At 35.3% G+C, this 16,700-nt stretch overlaps 2 protein-coding genes and 1 long non-coding RNA gene across 6 annotated transcripts; 1 reads left to right on the forward strand and 2 right to left on the reverse strand.

Moving 5' to 3' along the window:
• Window positions 1-529: 529 nt before the first annotated feature.
• Window positions 530-5,549, reverse strand: LOC133873801 (uncharacterized). Of its 2 annotated transcripts, none has more exons than XM_062311571.1 (6): window positions 5,387-5,548; window positions 5,223-5,273; window positions 4,941-4,992; window positions 3,291-3,349; window positions 2,541-2,586; window positions 530-927 (listed from the first exon to the last, which is right to left on the reverse strand). In XM_062311571.1, exons 1-6 carry the CDS (start codon window positions 5,456-5,458, stop codon window positions 800-802), a joined length of 408 nt encoding a protein of 135 aa, XP_062167555.1. In that variant the 5' UTR covers window positions 5,459-5,548; the 3' UTR covers window positions 530-799. The 2 variants fall into 2 exon arrangements, with proteins under 2 accessions (XP_062167555.1, XP_062167556.1); XM_062311572.1 differs by lacking the exon at window positions 530-927 and adding an exon at window positions 947-1,351 and having other exon boundaries at window positions 5,387-5,549.
• A 5,171-nt stretch (window positions 5,550-10,720) lies between these two features.
• On the reverse strand, window positions 10,721-13,467 carry LOC133872841 (uncharacterized). Its single transcript, XR_009901087.1, has 3 exons — window positions 13,341-13,467; window positions 12,272-12,732; window positions 10,721-10,859 (listed from the first exon to the last, which is right to left on the reverse strand). It is a non-coding gene; the product is annotated as an uncharacterized LOC133872841 (long non-coding RNA).
• Window positions 12,799-16,385, forward strand: LOC133872840 (myb-related protein 2-like). 3 transcript variants are annotated; one of them, XM_062310458.1, is made up of 7 exons: window positions 12,799-13,423; window positions 13,509-13,727; window positions 13,820-13,896; window positions 14,285-14,342; window positions 14,471-14,555; window positions 14,671-14,740; window positions 15,453-16,385. In XM_062310458.1, exons 2-7 carry the CDS (start codon window positions 13,517-13,519, stop codon window positions 16,206-16,208), a joined length of 1,257 nt encoding a protein of 418 aa, XP_062166442.1. In that variant the 5' UTR covers window positions 12,799-13,423; window positions 13,509-13,516; the 3' UTR covers window positions 16,209-16,385. The 3 variants fall into 3 exon arrangements, with proteins under 3 accessions (XP_062166442.1, XP_062166441.1, XP_062166443.1); XM_062310457.1 differs by having other exon boundaries at window positions 13,514-13,727; XM_062310459.1 differs by having other exon boundaries at window positions 13,517-13,727.
• Window positions 16,386-16,700: the final 315 nt, after the last annotated feature.

Genomic DNA, 16,700 nt, shown 5'->3' on the forward strand with positions numbered 1-16,700 from the left:
AATTACTATTTAATTAAAATTTAATAATAATCTATTGTGATTTTAAAAATTACAGTCATTTTTTAAAAGACACAAAAACTTTTAGCATTACCTAACTTTTAAAATTATCATCGATAAATAAGGTGGAGTGCGAAAGTGCCGTGGTCAGCCTCATGACCGTCCATTGCACATGCAATGGACCTCATTGCATCACATTTCACTTTCACCCTTGACCTTTATCATAATTTTACACTTCGTGTTTTACCTTTTGTTTTTAACAGGTGAAAGAAATCATGCCTTGCCTTCAACAAACGATTTTGAAAACAGGTTATTTGTGCAATAGTTTGAAAGATGGATAACAAATTGAATGGCATTTTGAAAGGGCCAAAAGAAGTTGGTGACCCATTGGCAATTGTTTAGCCATCGCATACCAAATATACTTTCTCTACCAAAATGAACCATTTTGATACCATGCCTTCAATTAAGACAAAAGCAGCAGGAATGAACCGGCACAGCTTCCCCCTCCATGATTTCATCTGTGGTCAAAATATATTGGAATACATGCCTTTGATCTCCTTTAAACTTTTCGTAACATTTTGTTGATATGAAATAACAAAAAAAAAAATATCAAACAAAAATTGTCTCGACCCAAGTAAATATTACAACTTCGTATAACCAAACAAGCATATCAGTGCATGCTCTTGTGACGTCATGGAGAACCTTACTCTTACTGAACTGGGCATCCACACAGTACACAGGCGAACCTTAATGACTCTCTCGTTCACACGCGCACTTACGCACAAGAAGAAAGCAGGTTTTATTACAGAGTAGAGGAAGTTCTGGACTTGTGCATCTTTTCATCTTGTGAAGGTGGAGGCAATGAAGGAGATGAGACTGCTGCATGATAAGATGAAGAAGCAAGTTGGGCTAGGGCTGGAACAGCACCGCCTGTAGATTTTCCAGGAGATGTTATTATCATTAACAGTTTCATTACAGATCCCTTGGTGCAAGCAGCATAAACAGTGATAAAGTAATAATGGCTTCTAGGACGATTAAAATCACAGCAATCCCACTTTTTAGAGATCCTAGTCTTCACAAAAACTCAACAATTGTCTCCAAGTAAATGCAACATAACCAAACCACGGATCACAAATGAAAAAATGCCTGTAGTGTCAAATGTCAATTGCAGCAGAGGATTACAACTCAGCAATACATCTTATCTAGCCAACGCAAGCACTTGTAGAGCATCAATACTTTTCCCAGCATCAATATGAAGTCGCGACAGTATCTTCACAACACCCCCTAAGACTACCTTGTGGTATCACTAGTATCACCTTGCCAATATCAGTACAGAAGTGGTTTTTGTTTCCACCTGACAAGATCGTTAGAAAATACCAGTGAACACTAGAGTCCAGAACGTTTTAGAGGCCCCACTAAAACGATAACCAGGCATAAATTACTATTTCTCTTAGCATCTATTTGGCAGCTTTAATGTAAAAGGCATGGAGCTCCCTATTTCTGTTACTGCAGGGGGTTAGATAGCTTGTCTTTTGTCCTCCATGAGTGCCTAGTCATTTATTATACTTTTCGAGTGTGCCTCATAATTAGGCTCCAACATCATACTTGATTGCCTATGTGAAGTATGCCAATAGCCAAGGAAACCTTGTTCATCTTAAAATTCAAATATATAGGCCAAGGGCAAGCCTTCGAAGCAAGATTCTCATTTATAGATTCTGAGAAAAAAACAAAACAATCAATCTATTACCCTAAAACACTCAATGCGCAATAGTAAGCTCACATTTCAAGGGATAGACATGAGGTATCAAGTGTACTCCCAATTGGAATCTCTTTGTCATTCTACAAAATGTATATAAGATGGAAAAGAGTCGTCTAAGATGGTATAGTGCTTAGCCAGTTATGTGAATCAATTCAGGTTTAAGCAGCCCTTTAAGGATGAAGCTCTTAACAACATACCAACCATCACTCAGCATTCAACATAACTTCTCGAATTACTAGCAAATCCTTGGCATCCTAGTCTTGGCACATGGCAGATGGCACATGGCACATGGCACATGAATAGAGGAACCAAATCTTGCGGAAGTGGACTCCATCCTATATAAAACATGACTATTGCTTTTCTAATAACTTGATTTTGGAAGTATCCAAGTCATTTTCTGGACAATATAAAATGTTTTAATGATTTCAAAGATACTCCAAAGAAAAGCTTAAGGGCAGCTATACCAGAAGAAGATTCTTGAGACAAATTAGCTTGGACTAATGTAACATCAATTCCATGTGTTTGAGTTAAGTTACTCCTTCATATTATATTGCATACCTAATAGGCTACAAAATTTAGCCCAACAAAGACAAAGAGGTTTCTAGCTGAAGAGAACATTATAAAGCATTTACACATAAAGGGTAATTTTTTGGTTAGTATCTCCAACATAATTCCATATCATTTGACAACTAAAACACGGTGAAATTTGTCAATTTGATGGTATTGAAATCATCAACAAATAAAATCAGACTAGACAAAATAACGTATAAGGAAAACCTCTGACCTGCCAATCCTGCACAAGCTGAAGAGAATACTATCACGGGGGGTGCCTGCAGTTGAACAATGAAGTTTTAGGCACAGAAGAAAGTACATATCTACTGAATATCCAAGTCAGAAGCATTCTGAAATTACAAGAAATAAAATCTGAAGAATATCTATGAAGGGAACCAACATGATCAACTCAAATCAACTCAATAGAGCCTTAATCCCAAATAATTTGGGCCAGCTACATGGATCCTTTTATGCCACCGAGACCTATTTAGAGCCATGTCCCCATTCACCTCTCTAGTCTCTAACAGCCAACATGATCATAATATTTAAAAAATAGTAATGATAAGTGCAAGACTCTTATCCACCTTTTATCCCCTCCAAATGTGACATGACTTTTAAAATTACCATTGGGTCAAAATCCAACGGTGATCAATCATAAATCCAATGGTAATTTTAAAAGTCATGTCACATTTGAGGGGGATAAAATATGTGTATATATAGAGATTATCATAGTTGCAAGGATACCTTGTGACCTAATAGGTTTAGTCCTATTTTCATAAGAAGACTGCAAAGAACCACCTACTCAACTTCATGAGGAGTTTAAGATATAAATATACACCTCCAAAGCATAGGACAGCAAGGACTTCAAAAAAAAGAAAAAAAAGGTAGGTACAAAAGTGTTTTTTTTTTTTGTTAGAACAAAAGAGTGTGTTGAGCAGGGCAAAAAAATTTCTAGTCATAATGAAAGAATTGACAAACTTACACCAATGAGAAAATGCAACCACATAGGGCCTTTTACCCACCTCCGGACTATTGGCATTACTGAAATGGAAAACAAACAAATAAAAGTAATGTATCTCTCTGGATCAATGTTCAAATATATACGCACAAAAGCCAGATATATCATAAGACAACAGAGATATATGTTGAAGATTAAATGCATTTGCATCTGATGAAAACTAACATAACAAGCTTCATGGTTCACATTCATACATAATTTCCTTTTAAATTTTAATATAGTATTCCACAGCAGGGAGCATGAAAACGTAAAGGTATTACAGAAAGAGTGAGAGGTTTCATTAGGTTTCTGAAAGGGTAACTGCACGGCCAGGGAGCGGGGGGTTGGGAAGGGGAACATATAGGGATGTCATTAAGAAATGATGCTTCCTTTGTCTTTAGACTCCTATCACATTTGCTTTCTGGTAATTGGACATATAATATTTTAAATTTAATTGAGTAGGTAGAAGCCAAGACATGAACTCAACGTTCACAAAGCTAACCAGTCTTTGGAGGTTAGAGACAGCATACAAAATTATTAGGAAACATCCCCATGGTTGATGGGAAGAAAAATTCAGAATAGTATGATCTGGAAAGGCAGTGGTCTGAAGCATAGAGGTTTCCCTTTAACAGCAATTTGGATATCTCTTGCTCCTATAAGACAGCCTTCTCTGCTTGGGAATTGGTTTTAGGCAAAATTATAATGGCAGATCATTTACTAGTCAAAAGCATCTCTTGCTCCTATAAGACAGCCTTCTCTGCTTGGGAATTGGTTTTAGGCAAAATTATAATGGCAGATCATTTACTAGTCAAAAGCAGGTATTGCATATTGTTGTTGTGTATGCAAGGAGGATGAGAGCCAATCAAACCGATTCAAACACATCAGTAGCATCATTCGATGTCAATGGCTTGCTCAGAGTCACTGCCCTATGAATCTATGATTTTGTGGGTTTGCAAATTGCTTCCTAAAGACACAGACAGAATCTGTTAAAGTATTCATTAAGTGATTAAATTTACTTTTTCCTACCAGCTTAAGCTTTTGGGATAAGTGGTGATTTAACATGGTATCAAAGTCAAAGGTCCTGAGTTTGAACCTTGATTCCGTCATTTACCTCCCATTTTAATTAAATATTCCACCTATTAAGCCTCATCTATTAAAAGGAAGTCTGAGCCCACACGTGAGGGAGAGTGTTAAAGTATTGATTAAGTGATTAAATTTACTTTTACCTATCGGCTTAAGCTTTTAAGATAAGTGGCGATTTAACATAATCTTCTTGGTTAGTTGATGCAGACCTCTCTTAAGCAGTGGCTACAGTTAAAAAAAAAAAAAAAAAAAAAAAAAGGCCCCTCCTCGTAGTTTAATAATATCCATTTTTGTTTGTGGTTTCTCTTTCATAGGCCCTAGTCATGTAAAATACCAGTGTATCTGTCTGGGATTCTTACGTTTTCATTTACAATAATTGATCATATATGGCGGCGATTTTAGTTGTCACCAAAGTAAAAAAGACTATGGCAGATACACAGCTATATCAAATCACCTACCAGAAAAAATAAATCATCAAGTAGAGAAGAAAAACCAAGATAACAAGCTAATAAGTACAAGAATAAAATACAAGATGTGGGCAGAATTCGATACCGTGGTTGAATCCATAAAATGCACTTGTTGTACCACCAACAGCAGAACCAATCTGCATAATTAAAAAGAAGAAGAAAAAAAACCAACAATAAAACCCAACACCCAAGAATAAGAAGCAAAATCAGAAAAACCTTATGGAAACATTGGCATGGGGTATAACGAAATAGAACAAAATCTGAACAAACGCGTTTGAACGAAGTGCCATAAGTGTCGAAATTATCAGGCTGTATGAAAGAGAGAACCGAATTGGATAAGTAGGAGAAAAGGGTACGGTGAAATTACCATGGAAAAGCTATCCCTGATGAGCGGGGCAACAGTCCACCGACTGGTTTCCTGCAATCCCAACAAAAAAAAAAAGAAAAGGAAATTGAAATTGAAATTTGGAAGCACAAAAAGTGGAAAGAGATAATAGAATATGAAAAACGACAAGAAAAGAAGGTTCGTACCATCTCCTTTGAAAGAGGACCTGCGCAGTGATGACATCTCACGTTAATACCAGGTTTCGACTCCCCCATCATTCCCTTCTCTCTCTCTCTCTCTCTCTCTCTCTCTGTGTGTCCAAATATTAACCCTCCACTTCCAGATTGATTACAGAGTTTCAAAGGCTGCTTTGAAGACCAAACGAAGTATTTAGATCATTGGCGAAGAATGAAAAATTCACGTGTCTTTCTCCGTTCATCACGTGACTTCTTTTGTCATACGGGATATATAGTTCACTCTAATCTAATTCATTTAATTAAACGGAACAAATTTTTAAATCTTAGGATTAAATATCTTTTTGATCCTTGAGTTTTGACAACTTTATTTTTTAGTTTCTGAATTTCAATTCGTATTATAGATGGTACTTCAATTTTAGAAAAAAAAAGACCAAATTAATTCCTCAGTTAAATTTTTCGTTAAAAAACTAACGATCTACCACGTGTCAACATATGAGGTTGATACGTGACACTATATAAAAAAATTAAAAATCTTTAAAAATTACTTAAAAAAATTATATTAAAAAATAAAAAAAATAAGGGAGTGCTGTGAGGTGGTTTGGCCACCCCTCGACCAACAAAAAAAAATCAAGATTGTTTTTGGCCCTTGGGGTGGCAGGACCATCCCCATGATGGCCAAGGAGCCACCCCTTTTTTTTCATTTTTTTTTTTTTTTGATTTTTTAATTAATTTTTAAAAAAATTAATTTTTTTTATATGGTGCTCCGTGTCAAACTCTAAGGTTGACACGTGATGACCTGTTAATTTTTTGACGAAAAACTTGATTGAGGTATTAATTCTGTCATTTCTCAAAACTGAAGTATCATTTGTGATGCGAATTGAACATCAATGACTAAAAAATTAAAGTTTTCAAAACTCAGAAACCAAAAGTGTATTTAATCATAAATCTTATTTTATTAATTTTATAATAAGTTTGTGGATGGAATAAAAAATTACTCGGCCAATATGGTTAAATTATGCTGGCTCATATTATCTCTTAAAGATAAAATAAAAATGAGAATTGCTATTTGTACTTCTCCTGTCGTTCTTTTGTACAACTTTTTCTAAAAATCTTCAATTGAATTTATAAGACCTACATCTTCACCAATGTTTGGATTGCCCACCATTTGTTTTTATTTTTCATGTTATAACCTCCTATTTTTCCCTTCCCTACCTTATTTTATTTTTTATTTTTTTGGAAAAAAATAAGAATAACTCAAGTGTCTCCTTCCGGGTCATTTGTGTTTGTCCCAACTAGATGTGTAAACGAGCCGATTTTGAGAGGGTATTGCTTGTTCTGGTTCGGCTTGTTTAAGTAACAGTAAAGCTCGAGTTCGACACGAGCTTAAAATTTGTGTGTGAGTTCGGCTTGCTTAGAAAAATTATTGACCGAGCTCGAGCAGCTGAGCTCAAGCTCAGTCATTTTGGTCGGTCCCGAGTAATCAGCTTGAGCTCAACCCGTATCATAATTCAAATTATTTATTTTAGCAACAAAAAAAAAAATTAAACCACAAAATTTCAAATGATGTGATCATATAATCTTATAATCATATTATATTACATGAATAATATGATTAAGTATCTGGATTGTCATTATATCATATGACTAACAATTAATTATTAATATATATTCACTTTTACTATTTTATATACATATAACTAATAAATTATAACCAATTAGTATATACTAACTAATGACTATTGCTATTTGTTACTTAATTTATGCTTACATATAGTATATTATTTATTAATATATTATATTATATATTAACAAACTAATATATATATATACATACATGAGTCAAGCCTTAATAAACGAGTCGATCCTTATACGAGCGAGTTTACGAGTTTTAATCGAGTTGAGCCGAGTTTTATACGAGTTTGCATCGTTTAATAATCGAGTTTGATTTTGTGTTTACGAATAGCTCATTTAATAATCGATTCAAGCATGAGTAGAGTTTATTCGAGTCGATTTCAAGTAAAATCACGAGTAGTTCAACTCGTTTACACCCTTAGTCCTAACACTTAATGGGAGCATTGGGTTGGGACTGACCATGATTTTATTGTTCGAAATCCGAATCCAAATCCCCATCCTATTTGCACTCTGGGTTTCCAAGTCGAAATTCTCAGAGAGTAGTGGGGGCCATAACTTATCCAAATACATTTTCACAAAGCCCAACACTGCATCTCCAGCGAAACCCACAATCCCTCCAGGCCTCCACCATCTTCTCACTACTCTATTCTTTTCGGCTATCTGGGATTTAGAATCCACCTGGTAGAGAGGGGGAAAAGTGAGAAGAAGAAAAGGGAGGAAGGAAATGGACAGCAAGTTGATAACTTTATCTTATTTGGTGAATACTAAAAGAGAAAGAGGAGGGATATAGTCATGTAGAAGGAGAGGGGATAATTTTTCATTTGGATCCACCTTATTTTATTCCCCATTTGGGAGGAAAATTATTAAAAACACAAAAAATGGGAGACAAAAGAAAAATAAGTAGTCTTAGGGTGCGTTTGAGATTGCGATTTTGTAGAGAAAAAGTGCGATTTTAAACCAAATCGCAGAAAGTGAACCGTTTGAAAACTGTGTTTTTAAAAAATTGCGATTTGAAAACGCAGAAAAGTACTTATTCAAATCGCACTTTTTAAAATCACAAACCCAAACGAACCCTTATTCCATAATAACTTATCTTGATCAGTTGTCCCTTAATAAATATATAAGATTGTAACGATAATTTAGGACCAAACATTCATTTTTTATATAACCATCTAAAAAAAATAAACATTAGCTAAATCTGCATTATTATTTTTAAAAAAATAACTAGTTAAATTGCAATAAAAGTTTATAAAATCACTTATAAAACTCAATATCAGATAATAGAGAATAAATGTCCGACGTTACACTCATGCATTTCTTTATAATTCACCAACTTTACGTGTTATATTTTATTTCTATCCTCATCTCTCTGTTGGGTTGGATGGCATTATGGCATATACCAAAGTTTGGAATCCAAAATTTTTAGTTGTTTATCCAAGTCTAGAAAATTTGAAGCACAATCAAGGAATAACGACGGGGTCACACAAAGAGTACTTCAAACTTGTGGCTCAGTTTATCAAAGTCTTATTCAAAGCATCAAGGCCCATTAAACAAGTCGTCGCATCACATTCACTCTTCCAATCTTCAATAATTGTGCGGCAGTACAGGTGAAGGAAAACAACAGCTATGCTTCCTTTAGGGTTTAGTACACACCTAGACAATTCCACCATATTGTACGAGCTACTTCATAGGTCCAAAAAGTTTGTTCCATCGCTTATGCTCCCTATGCATCACCATGACATAAGAGAACATTTTATTTTTCGAAAAAAAAGGGTAGGCTTTAATTGTTTTCTTGCAACCATCTCTTCTTTTATTTTTTTAAATGAAAGTAATGATATAAAATGTTACAATAATAATTATTCTTTCTTATCAATTTAAATGGCCGTTTGTTTCGGTGGTTTCAAAACACACAATTTGAAAATAATAATAATTTCAAAACGTAATTATTGAAAATACAATTAAGTATTTAATAAAATCGTAATTTATCTTTTATTAAAACACATCTATTGCCACGTTTTTAAATTGCAATTTTTTTTTTTCCAAACTACTCCCAAAAACGAGATATTTTCCGCCATTTTGTTTAAAAGCGAGTGTTGGCCTACAAATTCGTATGACCAAATTTCCATGAAATATTCCACACCTTAACTGTAAATTTACAAGTAAAATAATAAAAAAAAAAAATCAAAGTCATTGCTTTCTTGCTTATTCTTATTTAACCCTAATGGAATGGAAACATTTGAAGGACAACCTTTTGTCAATTGGCAAAAGGAATGGAGAGGGGATAGTTTAGAAAAAGAAGTTGGACCAAAAGGAAAGCTTTGTACTCTAAACCTAGTATTTTTCTTGTTTAGAAAAACAACTTGGGCAGCCAACAAAAACAAAAAATGGTTGAGCATATATGCAGGAAATAGACACCTTCGCTCTCTTCAGAAAGTATGGAAGAAGAATGTGTCAAAATAAAGTACCATTATCGGTTTTGTGCGAAACAAAAAAAGGCATTGTACCATTATCGCCAAGTACTTATCAGGGAACTATTTTGGGAATGCCACAACTAGACTCGAGACTTTTATGTAGAAGGCCTTATTGTCCTAGGACCCAAAAGTGAAGTCATACTACGGCCACCCAAGAACGGAACATTTGGCTCGGGTCTAGTTCGAACTAGACTCGTAGAAATTGGAATATGTGTTCTTTGTGCTCTGTTATGAACTCATCCTGTTAAAAACTAAAAAAATATAAATAAATGATGATGAAAATGACAACAATGATATACAACTAGAGCACTAGACATGAATGGAAGCACCAGCTGCGCTACATGTCAGCCAAGCAGCGGTTAAAGAAAAACCTTAGCACTCTCTAAACATGGCAATATTCTCATACAGTAACAGTAACACTAACTACACAGGAGGAGGGCACAGCCGTCATGGTGAATGTTGAAAGGCATCTAACTAAATTAGCTAAAGTGGAAAAGTAGAATGGGAACTAGGAACCCAAGGAACCCATTTTTTGTGGCTTTGGGTAGAGAAGAATAACTAAAAATTCTTGACTTGAGAATATGACCTATTGGCTTTACTTTGAGTTAAGATTCCCAGATTCCTATTCCATGGAAATGCGGGAATCTTTAGAGCTTTTCCTTGGCCCCCAACTTTTCTCCACAAGGAATAGCATTCCGTGGTCATTTCTCACTTTCTAATGGAGCCAATGCCATCATGTGTGGTCAACAAGTCACAACCAATAAGCGTCTTCACAAAGTTTTTTCTTATGATTGACTAGTCCATAACCTGATTCTCATATATGATATGCTTCTCTTTTTGCAGTTTCTTTCTGTCCTCAAAAGTAAATTGATATTAATATAAAATCCATAAAAGGAAATGTAAGTACAAGCGCAAAAATTCTTCTCTGCTCCAAAGAGGAGAATAACATCACACACAGAGAGAGGAAGGTAATAACAAGAGTAAAAGCATACTATTCTCTTGTACTGCTCAAACAAAAGCACATTAAAAGAGAGAGAGAGAGAGAGAGAGAGAGATTTGAAGGGTGTAAGGGCATTTTGGCAACATGAGGGAAAGGTAAGTACTTTACATGTATCATTATTATAAACATCACTGGGTCCTCAACAGACATGAAATGAAAGTTGTAGCAACATGTTTATTCTATTTTCAAAGATCCATTGATCACTAACCTCTCCAAACAGGCACATATCTCCACTGTCCAGTCTTTTTTTTTTTTTTTTTCCTTTTTCTCTTTCTTATTTTGGGGGGCATCCCTGGTCAACAATTATATATGATAAATCAGGAGATGCAAAGCTTCAACCCTGCTAAGTCTTAATAAAGGAACAGCCCACCTCCTACAGCTGCATGACACATATAAATCATGATTTCACTTTCTCGCACAGCACAAAAACAGGGTTTCATGTAAATTTTGACATCTTTCAATTACCAACACGCCCTTCAACAATATTCTTATGACTACTATATTTTTATTTTTAGTCACAACTATTATAGTCGCAAACAACACCATTGAAACTCATCCAACTCTTAAAAAGAAAAAAATTCATCCAATTTGCCAACTCTCAGCAGAACACAATTAAATCTTAAATCTCTCATATTTCCTACACTACCAAATGTTATGACGTGTCTTATGCAATAAATAATCAGGTGATTTGTTGTGTGATCAAAATCCATGAAAATTTGCCTAGTGGTGAGACACTGAATTTATATACTGGGAGCAACTTAAAGCTTTAACTGGCATGGTACCAAATCCTGCCTCCTGTGCAATTTATTCCTATCCACATGCCAGCAAACTATTTAGGAATTTTCCTTTAGCACTGTACCTAATGGCTTTCATAGATTCTCTCAAACTGCATTAAATATCCTCACAAATCAGAATCGACGATTTTTCTATGAAAGGCCAGTCGGAACTAATCTGAAGATATTATTCAAGGAATAGGAATTTTATCCTTTTTTATTAATGATCTCTTACAATTTCTATGTAGTTTAGCAAATGCTCATTTTATACATATCTAGAGTGCTAGTTCAGTAGGTATCTGCATATCAACTATGTCCTCATTCATGAATAGGTTTTATTTCTATATCGTAATTTGATGGTGATTTGGCAGATTTGGTCTCCATAACTTATATACGAATTTATTCTGCATTAGCTGTTGATCATAGAGATATTATTCTTTGTATTTTAAATAGGTCTAGTATAATTCCTGATTATCACCACATGACCAGATCCTTCGATGCAATAAAGCAGCATTAGCATAATGCACTTGTGGTTGAACATGCACAGCTTCTGAAATGCAAATCCGGAAGAACAACACATTTTCTTATATATGTATATCTAATTTTTTTTTCAATATTGCAGTTGACATAGTGTTTGCTACGTAGGAAAAGTTTTTCAGCTAGATGCAGTGATATGAACAGTATTTAGCACGAATGCATGTCATGCATATATGACTCTATTGTATCCGTATATACAGACAGCATAGTATAAAAAATTGTGAGGAAGTTTGAACTTTTAAATGTATAGGCAAATGTACATCTATTTGTGTACGTGTGTATATCTTCCATGCATTGTGTGCACAAATTCATGCAAAAATCTAGAACTTAATATGCATGAGTTTATCTATTTGTACATTCAGTCATATATATATATATATATATATATATACACACACACATAATTAAGAATCTTATATTAACAACTGCAGTAACATAAAATAGTAATCAAATACAAAAGGAAAAGTTTATAGATTCATACAAGAGAATCTCCAAAGCCAAGGCAGGAGTCAAGGGCAAGGCAAGTGGTCCTCTTCAGGCAATGACTTGTCATGGTTATCATCAAATGCAAGTATGGAAGCAAGTACAACTCTTCTTTATTTCTTTTTATTGGGTCCCAGTTGCTTAGGATTCGTCGGTGCAGGACCAGCTGTCTTATGCCAATTGAAGAATGAAAAAGTTTAGGGGCCCTCTTTCATCTATTTTACAATGTGTGGCTGAATAAGTACCAAACTTACTGAAGCAGACAAAACAGAATGTATTCCTTATTCCATTCCTTCCCTCCAAACAATCCCCAAGGACCATCTATCTCCACTATTTTTTTTTTTTTTTTAAAAAATCTAATTCCATAGCTTGTAGGTGCTCCAGTCAACAGAATCTTCTTCTACATTCTTCAACTAACCAGATAAGTTTCTTTTGTGTCTCCGTCTATATCCTTCAACACTGATAACATTCAACTAAAACCCATTTACAATAGTTTTAACATGTACATCGACAACTGAAAGAAAGGACTCTACACCAAGGCAAGAAACAATGATATGGTAGTTCTAAGAATCTTCCATGAGAGGGTGAAAGGTGGGTTGTGAAGGTCTCAAGACAACATCAATTGTGGATTCTCCTAATCCAAGTGACAAAATTCCTCTCTTAATTCCTGGAATAAGATTCCTGCCTTTGCCAGATGGGCAAATACGAATACACAACAAAAAAAACTTGCATCAGTTCTGGTACCCAATGCAAGGTGTGAGGTGTTATAGAAAGTTATACTGGAATGGAAAGTGGAGCTAGAGGGGCCCATGGTTAACAAAGTAGGAAGGACAATATCTCTTTTCAAGTCACTGTGAATATTGAACTGGGGCAGGTACTCCATTGGCTTGTCCAGGATTCTATGCCTCACAACTTCCCTCCCTGGCCCCCATACCCAGTTTGCTTTATAAAAAGCCAATGCCTAAGAACAACTTTGGTTTGTGAGAAGTGGGTGAAGGAGAAGGCAGATAAGGAAGAGCTGTTGTAAGTAGTTATATTTAACTGAGTATCAAGACGTTGGCTTGTACCTGAAGAATATAGTATCATCAAGTTCCAAATTTCAGGGGCCAGCAACTTCAATCAGGAGAAGAAAAAAGAAAGCGCGCATCAGGTAAAACAGAACTGATCTTGAGCACAATAGTTTGGTTGTTAGCGCCTCTACATCAAGATAAACTTATGTCAGTTTTTGTGTTAAGGGCAGAAGATGTACCATCATCACCAACATCAAGGAAAGAACATCCACTCTTCTTCAAGAATGTCCATTCCTCCCGAGAGGCATTTATTCCTGCAAGGTGGGAATGTTCCTGGAGATTCAGGACTTGTCCTCTCAACTGATGCTAAACCTAGACTCAAATGGACCCCAGATCTTCACGAGCGTTTCATAGAAGCAGTTAATCAGCTGGGAGGAGCAGACAGTGAGTGTTGTACGATAAAATAAGGATCGTCACATACAGGAATTAGAGGTTATCCAACTTCAGCTAATTCATTTATTATTCTTCCAATGCAGAGGCTACTCCAAAAACAGTAATGAAACTTATGGGGATTCCAGGACTCACCTTATACCACCTAAAGAGTCATCTTCAGGTAAATATCAATACTAAGCAATATCACTTGTGAAAGTTGCAATGACTACTGGCCCTTAGGTCTCCAATTCATTGGATTATCAGTTACAGTAACACAGAAATTTCCCTGCTTCACCTTTTATTTGTAAAAGGAAATGCGTGACTATATGCCTAAACCTACTACAGAAATTTTGAAATTTTGTGCCTTCATCTGTTATTCCCTTCATGTGTTATTCTGTAACTAGTAAACTGAAGTGGTCTGGGTCAGAGAAGAGTCATATGTGCAAAAACAAGCTATACAGATTACAGACCCTTTATCAAATTCGGGGGGTTTCAATGACTAAGGGATGGAGTTCTTTTATAACTAAAACCACATGTACTAATTGCTAACTCTGCCTTGTTGCAAGCAGAAGTACAGGCTCAGTAAAAATTTGCATGGACAAGCTATTATTGGGGCCAACAAAACTGGTAAGAGAACATTCTTATAAGATTCTGTCTAAACACTTCAAAGTATTTACAAGCAATTTAAGAATTATAATGTACATTTTTTTCTTACCAAGCCTTGGATGTGAACAAAATTTGACTCATGCATATAGGTATAGCCGGACAGGGGTGTGACAGAGTATCTGAACCAAATGGAACAACTTTGAACAATTTAAGCATTGGACCTCAGACAAACAAGTATGAACACAAATAGTCTCTGACGTTCTTTACATTGAGTTATTTATAAATCTTTTGTTTTAAATCAGCTTTAGTATTCAAATTTCGCACTAACAATGAAAACTCTGAATTTCAGAAACTTACATATAAGTGAAGCACTACAGATGCAAATTGAAGTGCAGAGAAGGCTGCATGAGCAGCTTGAGGTATAAGATACTTGAAATTTATGTATATATGGATCTAATTGAAATGTCCTTTCTGCAAAAATTAATAAATAAATAAATAACAGCTATTTTACACGTCCAAAATTATGTTGACTACACAACAATGAATAAGAAACAAAATGAAGAGCTGTATTCTCACTTCTTCCCAGAAACATTACTACAGAAAAAAGAAGAAAGAAAATATACAAGAAACAAAATGAAGAGCTGTATTTCTCACTTCTTCCCAGAAACATTACTACAGAAAAAAGAAGAAAGAAAATATACTATAATGCAAAAAAACTGAGTTATGCATGCATCAAGTTCTACATATCACTATCAATATTTGCATTTAGTGAAGTTAAAGTAAATGTGTTCTTAAACAAACCTCAAGGAAAAGAACCAGGGATTAAATTTGAAAATATTAAAATCTACAGATTTTAAATTATGCAGTTAAGAGACGTCAAAAACTCATGAATGACTTTTGGAAGTTCACATATACAAGTGTTAATCACATTCCCTATAACAACCTGACCAATATAAAATTTTCAGAAACAAAAGTTGTACATAATTGATGTTCTGCAAATATGTGCAATCACAGTAACGTAACGGTTTAATATCATTAATTCACTTGTAAAGGCACACTGTTCTTTTGTTCCCACCATCTTGTAAAGGATTATTTAGCAGAATTCTGACTATCTGTTCTCAATTAAACCAGGTACAGCGACACTTACAGCTCCGGATAGAGGCTCAGGGAAAATACCTGCAGGCAGTGCTGGAAAAAGCCCAGGAGACACTTGGAAGACAAAACTTAGGTGCTGTGGGACTTGAAGCTGCCAAAATTCAACTCTCTGAACTGGTGTCCAAAGTATCCAATCAATGCCTGAATTCTGCATTTTCAGAACTGAAAGAACTACAGGGGTTGTGCCCCCAGCAAATACAAGCAACCCAGCCCAACGATTGTTCAATAGATAGCTGCCTGACTTCCTGTGAAGGATCTCAAAAGGATCAAGAAAAACACAACAGGGGGATGGTGATGAGACCTTATTCCGGAACTCAATTCTTGGAGCAGAAAGAGCTTTCTGAAGACCACATGCTTCAGAAGACAGAACTCAAGTGGTCTGAAGACCTAAAAGAGAGCATGTTTCATTCTTCAATAGGTAAAGATGCAGAAAGAAGAATGCCTGTGGAGAGAAGCTCCAGCGATTTATCCATGAGAATAGGACTTCAAGGAGAAAATGGGAATGGCAGCAACAACTGTTCTGTAGGAAGATTTAAAGGAAGGGACTTGGATGACAGTTTCCTAGACCGTAACAGCAATAGGGTGGAATCAAGTAAACTAGAAAATGAGAAAATTTCACGAGGATACAGACTGCCTTACTTTCCAGCGAAACTAGATCTTAATGCCCATGATGAAAATGATGCTGCTACAAGTTGCAAACAATTCGACTTGAATGGTCTCAGCTGGAGTTGAGAGGTTTTAAAACAAATGAGAGGAAAAAGAGACAAGATTAGGCCATTGGATTTACATAGGAAGGGAATGATCAGTAAGATATCTGCTGCTCTCTTGTTCAGGCCAAGTTGCCAGGAACAATCAATTGAAGAAATTGGAATAAAATGCAATGACAAATATAGATCACATTTGAAAGTATATGACTTCGATAGCTCCAGCAAAATTTACTTCTGTTATCTCATACATCAATCAGAGTTCAAAGATTACAAGCAAAATGCCTTGATCTATCATGTTCAAAAGACCTTTTTTTTTTTTTTTTTTTTCAAATTTATTTGGCCTCAAGATGGTTCATACAAACTTCACAACTCCATGAAGTAACACCTATAATCATATTAACAATTTGAGAATGACTAAGAATTGGGTTGAACTTACTAACAACTTCTAGCTCCGGATCCATCATTTTTGTAAAAAAAACAGATGCTCTAACTCAAAAGCCTTCATCCAAATCGGTGC

This window comes from Alnus glutinosa, chromosome 7 (assembly GCF_958979055.1).
Source record: "Alnus glutinosa chromosome 7, dhAlnGlut1.1, whole genome shotgun sequence".
Taxonomy (NCBI): Eukaryota; Viridiplantae; Streptophyta; class Magnoliopsida; order Fagales; family Betulaceae; genus Alnus; species Alnus glutinosa.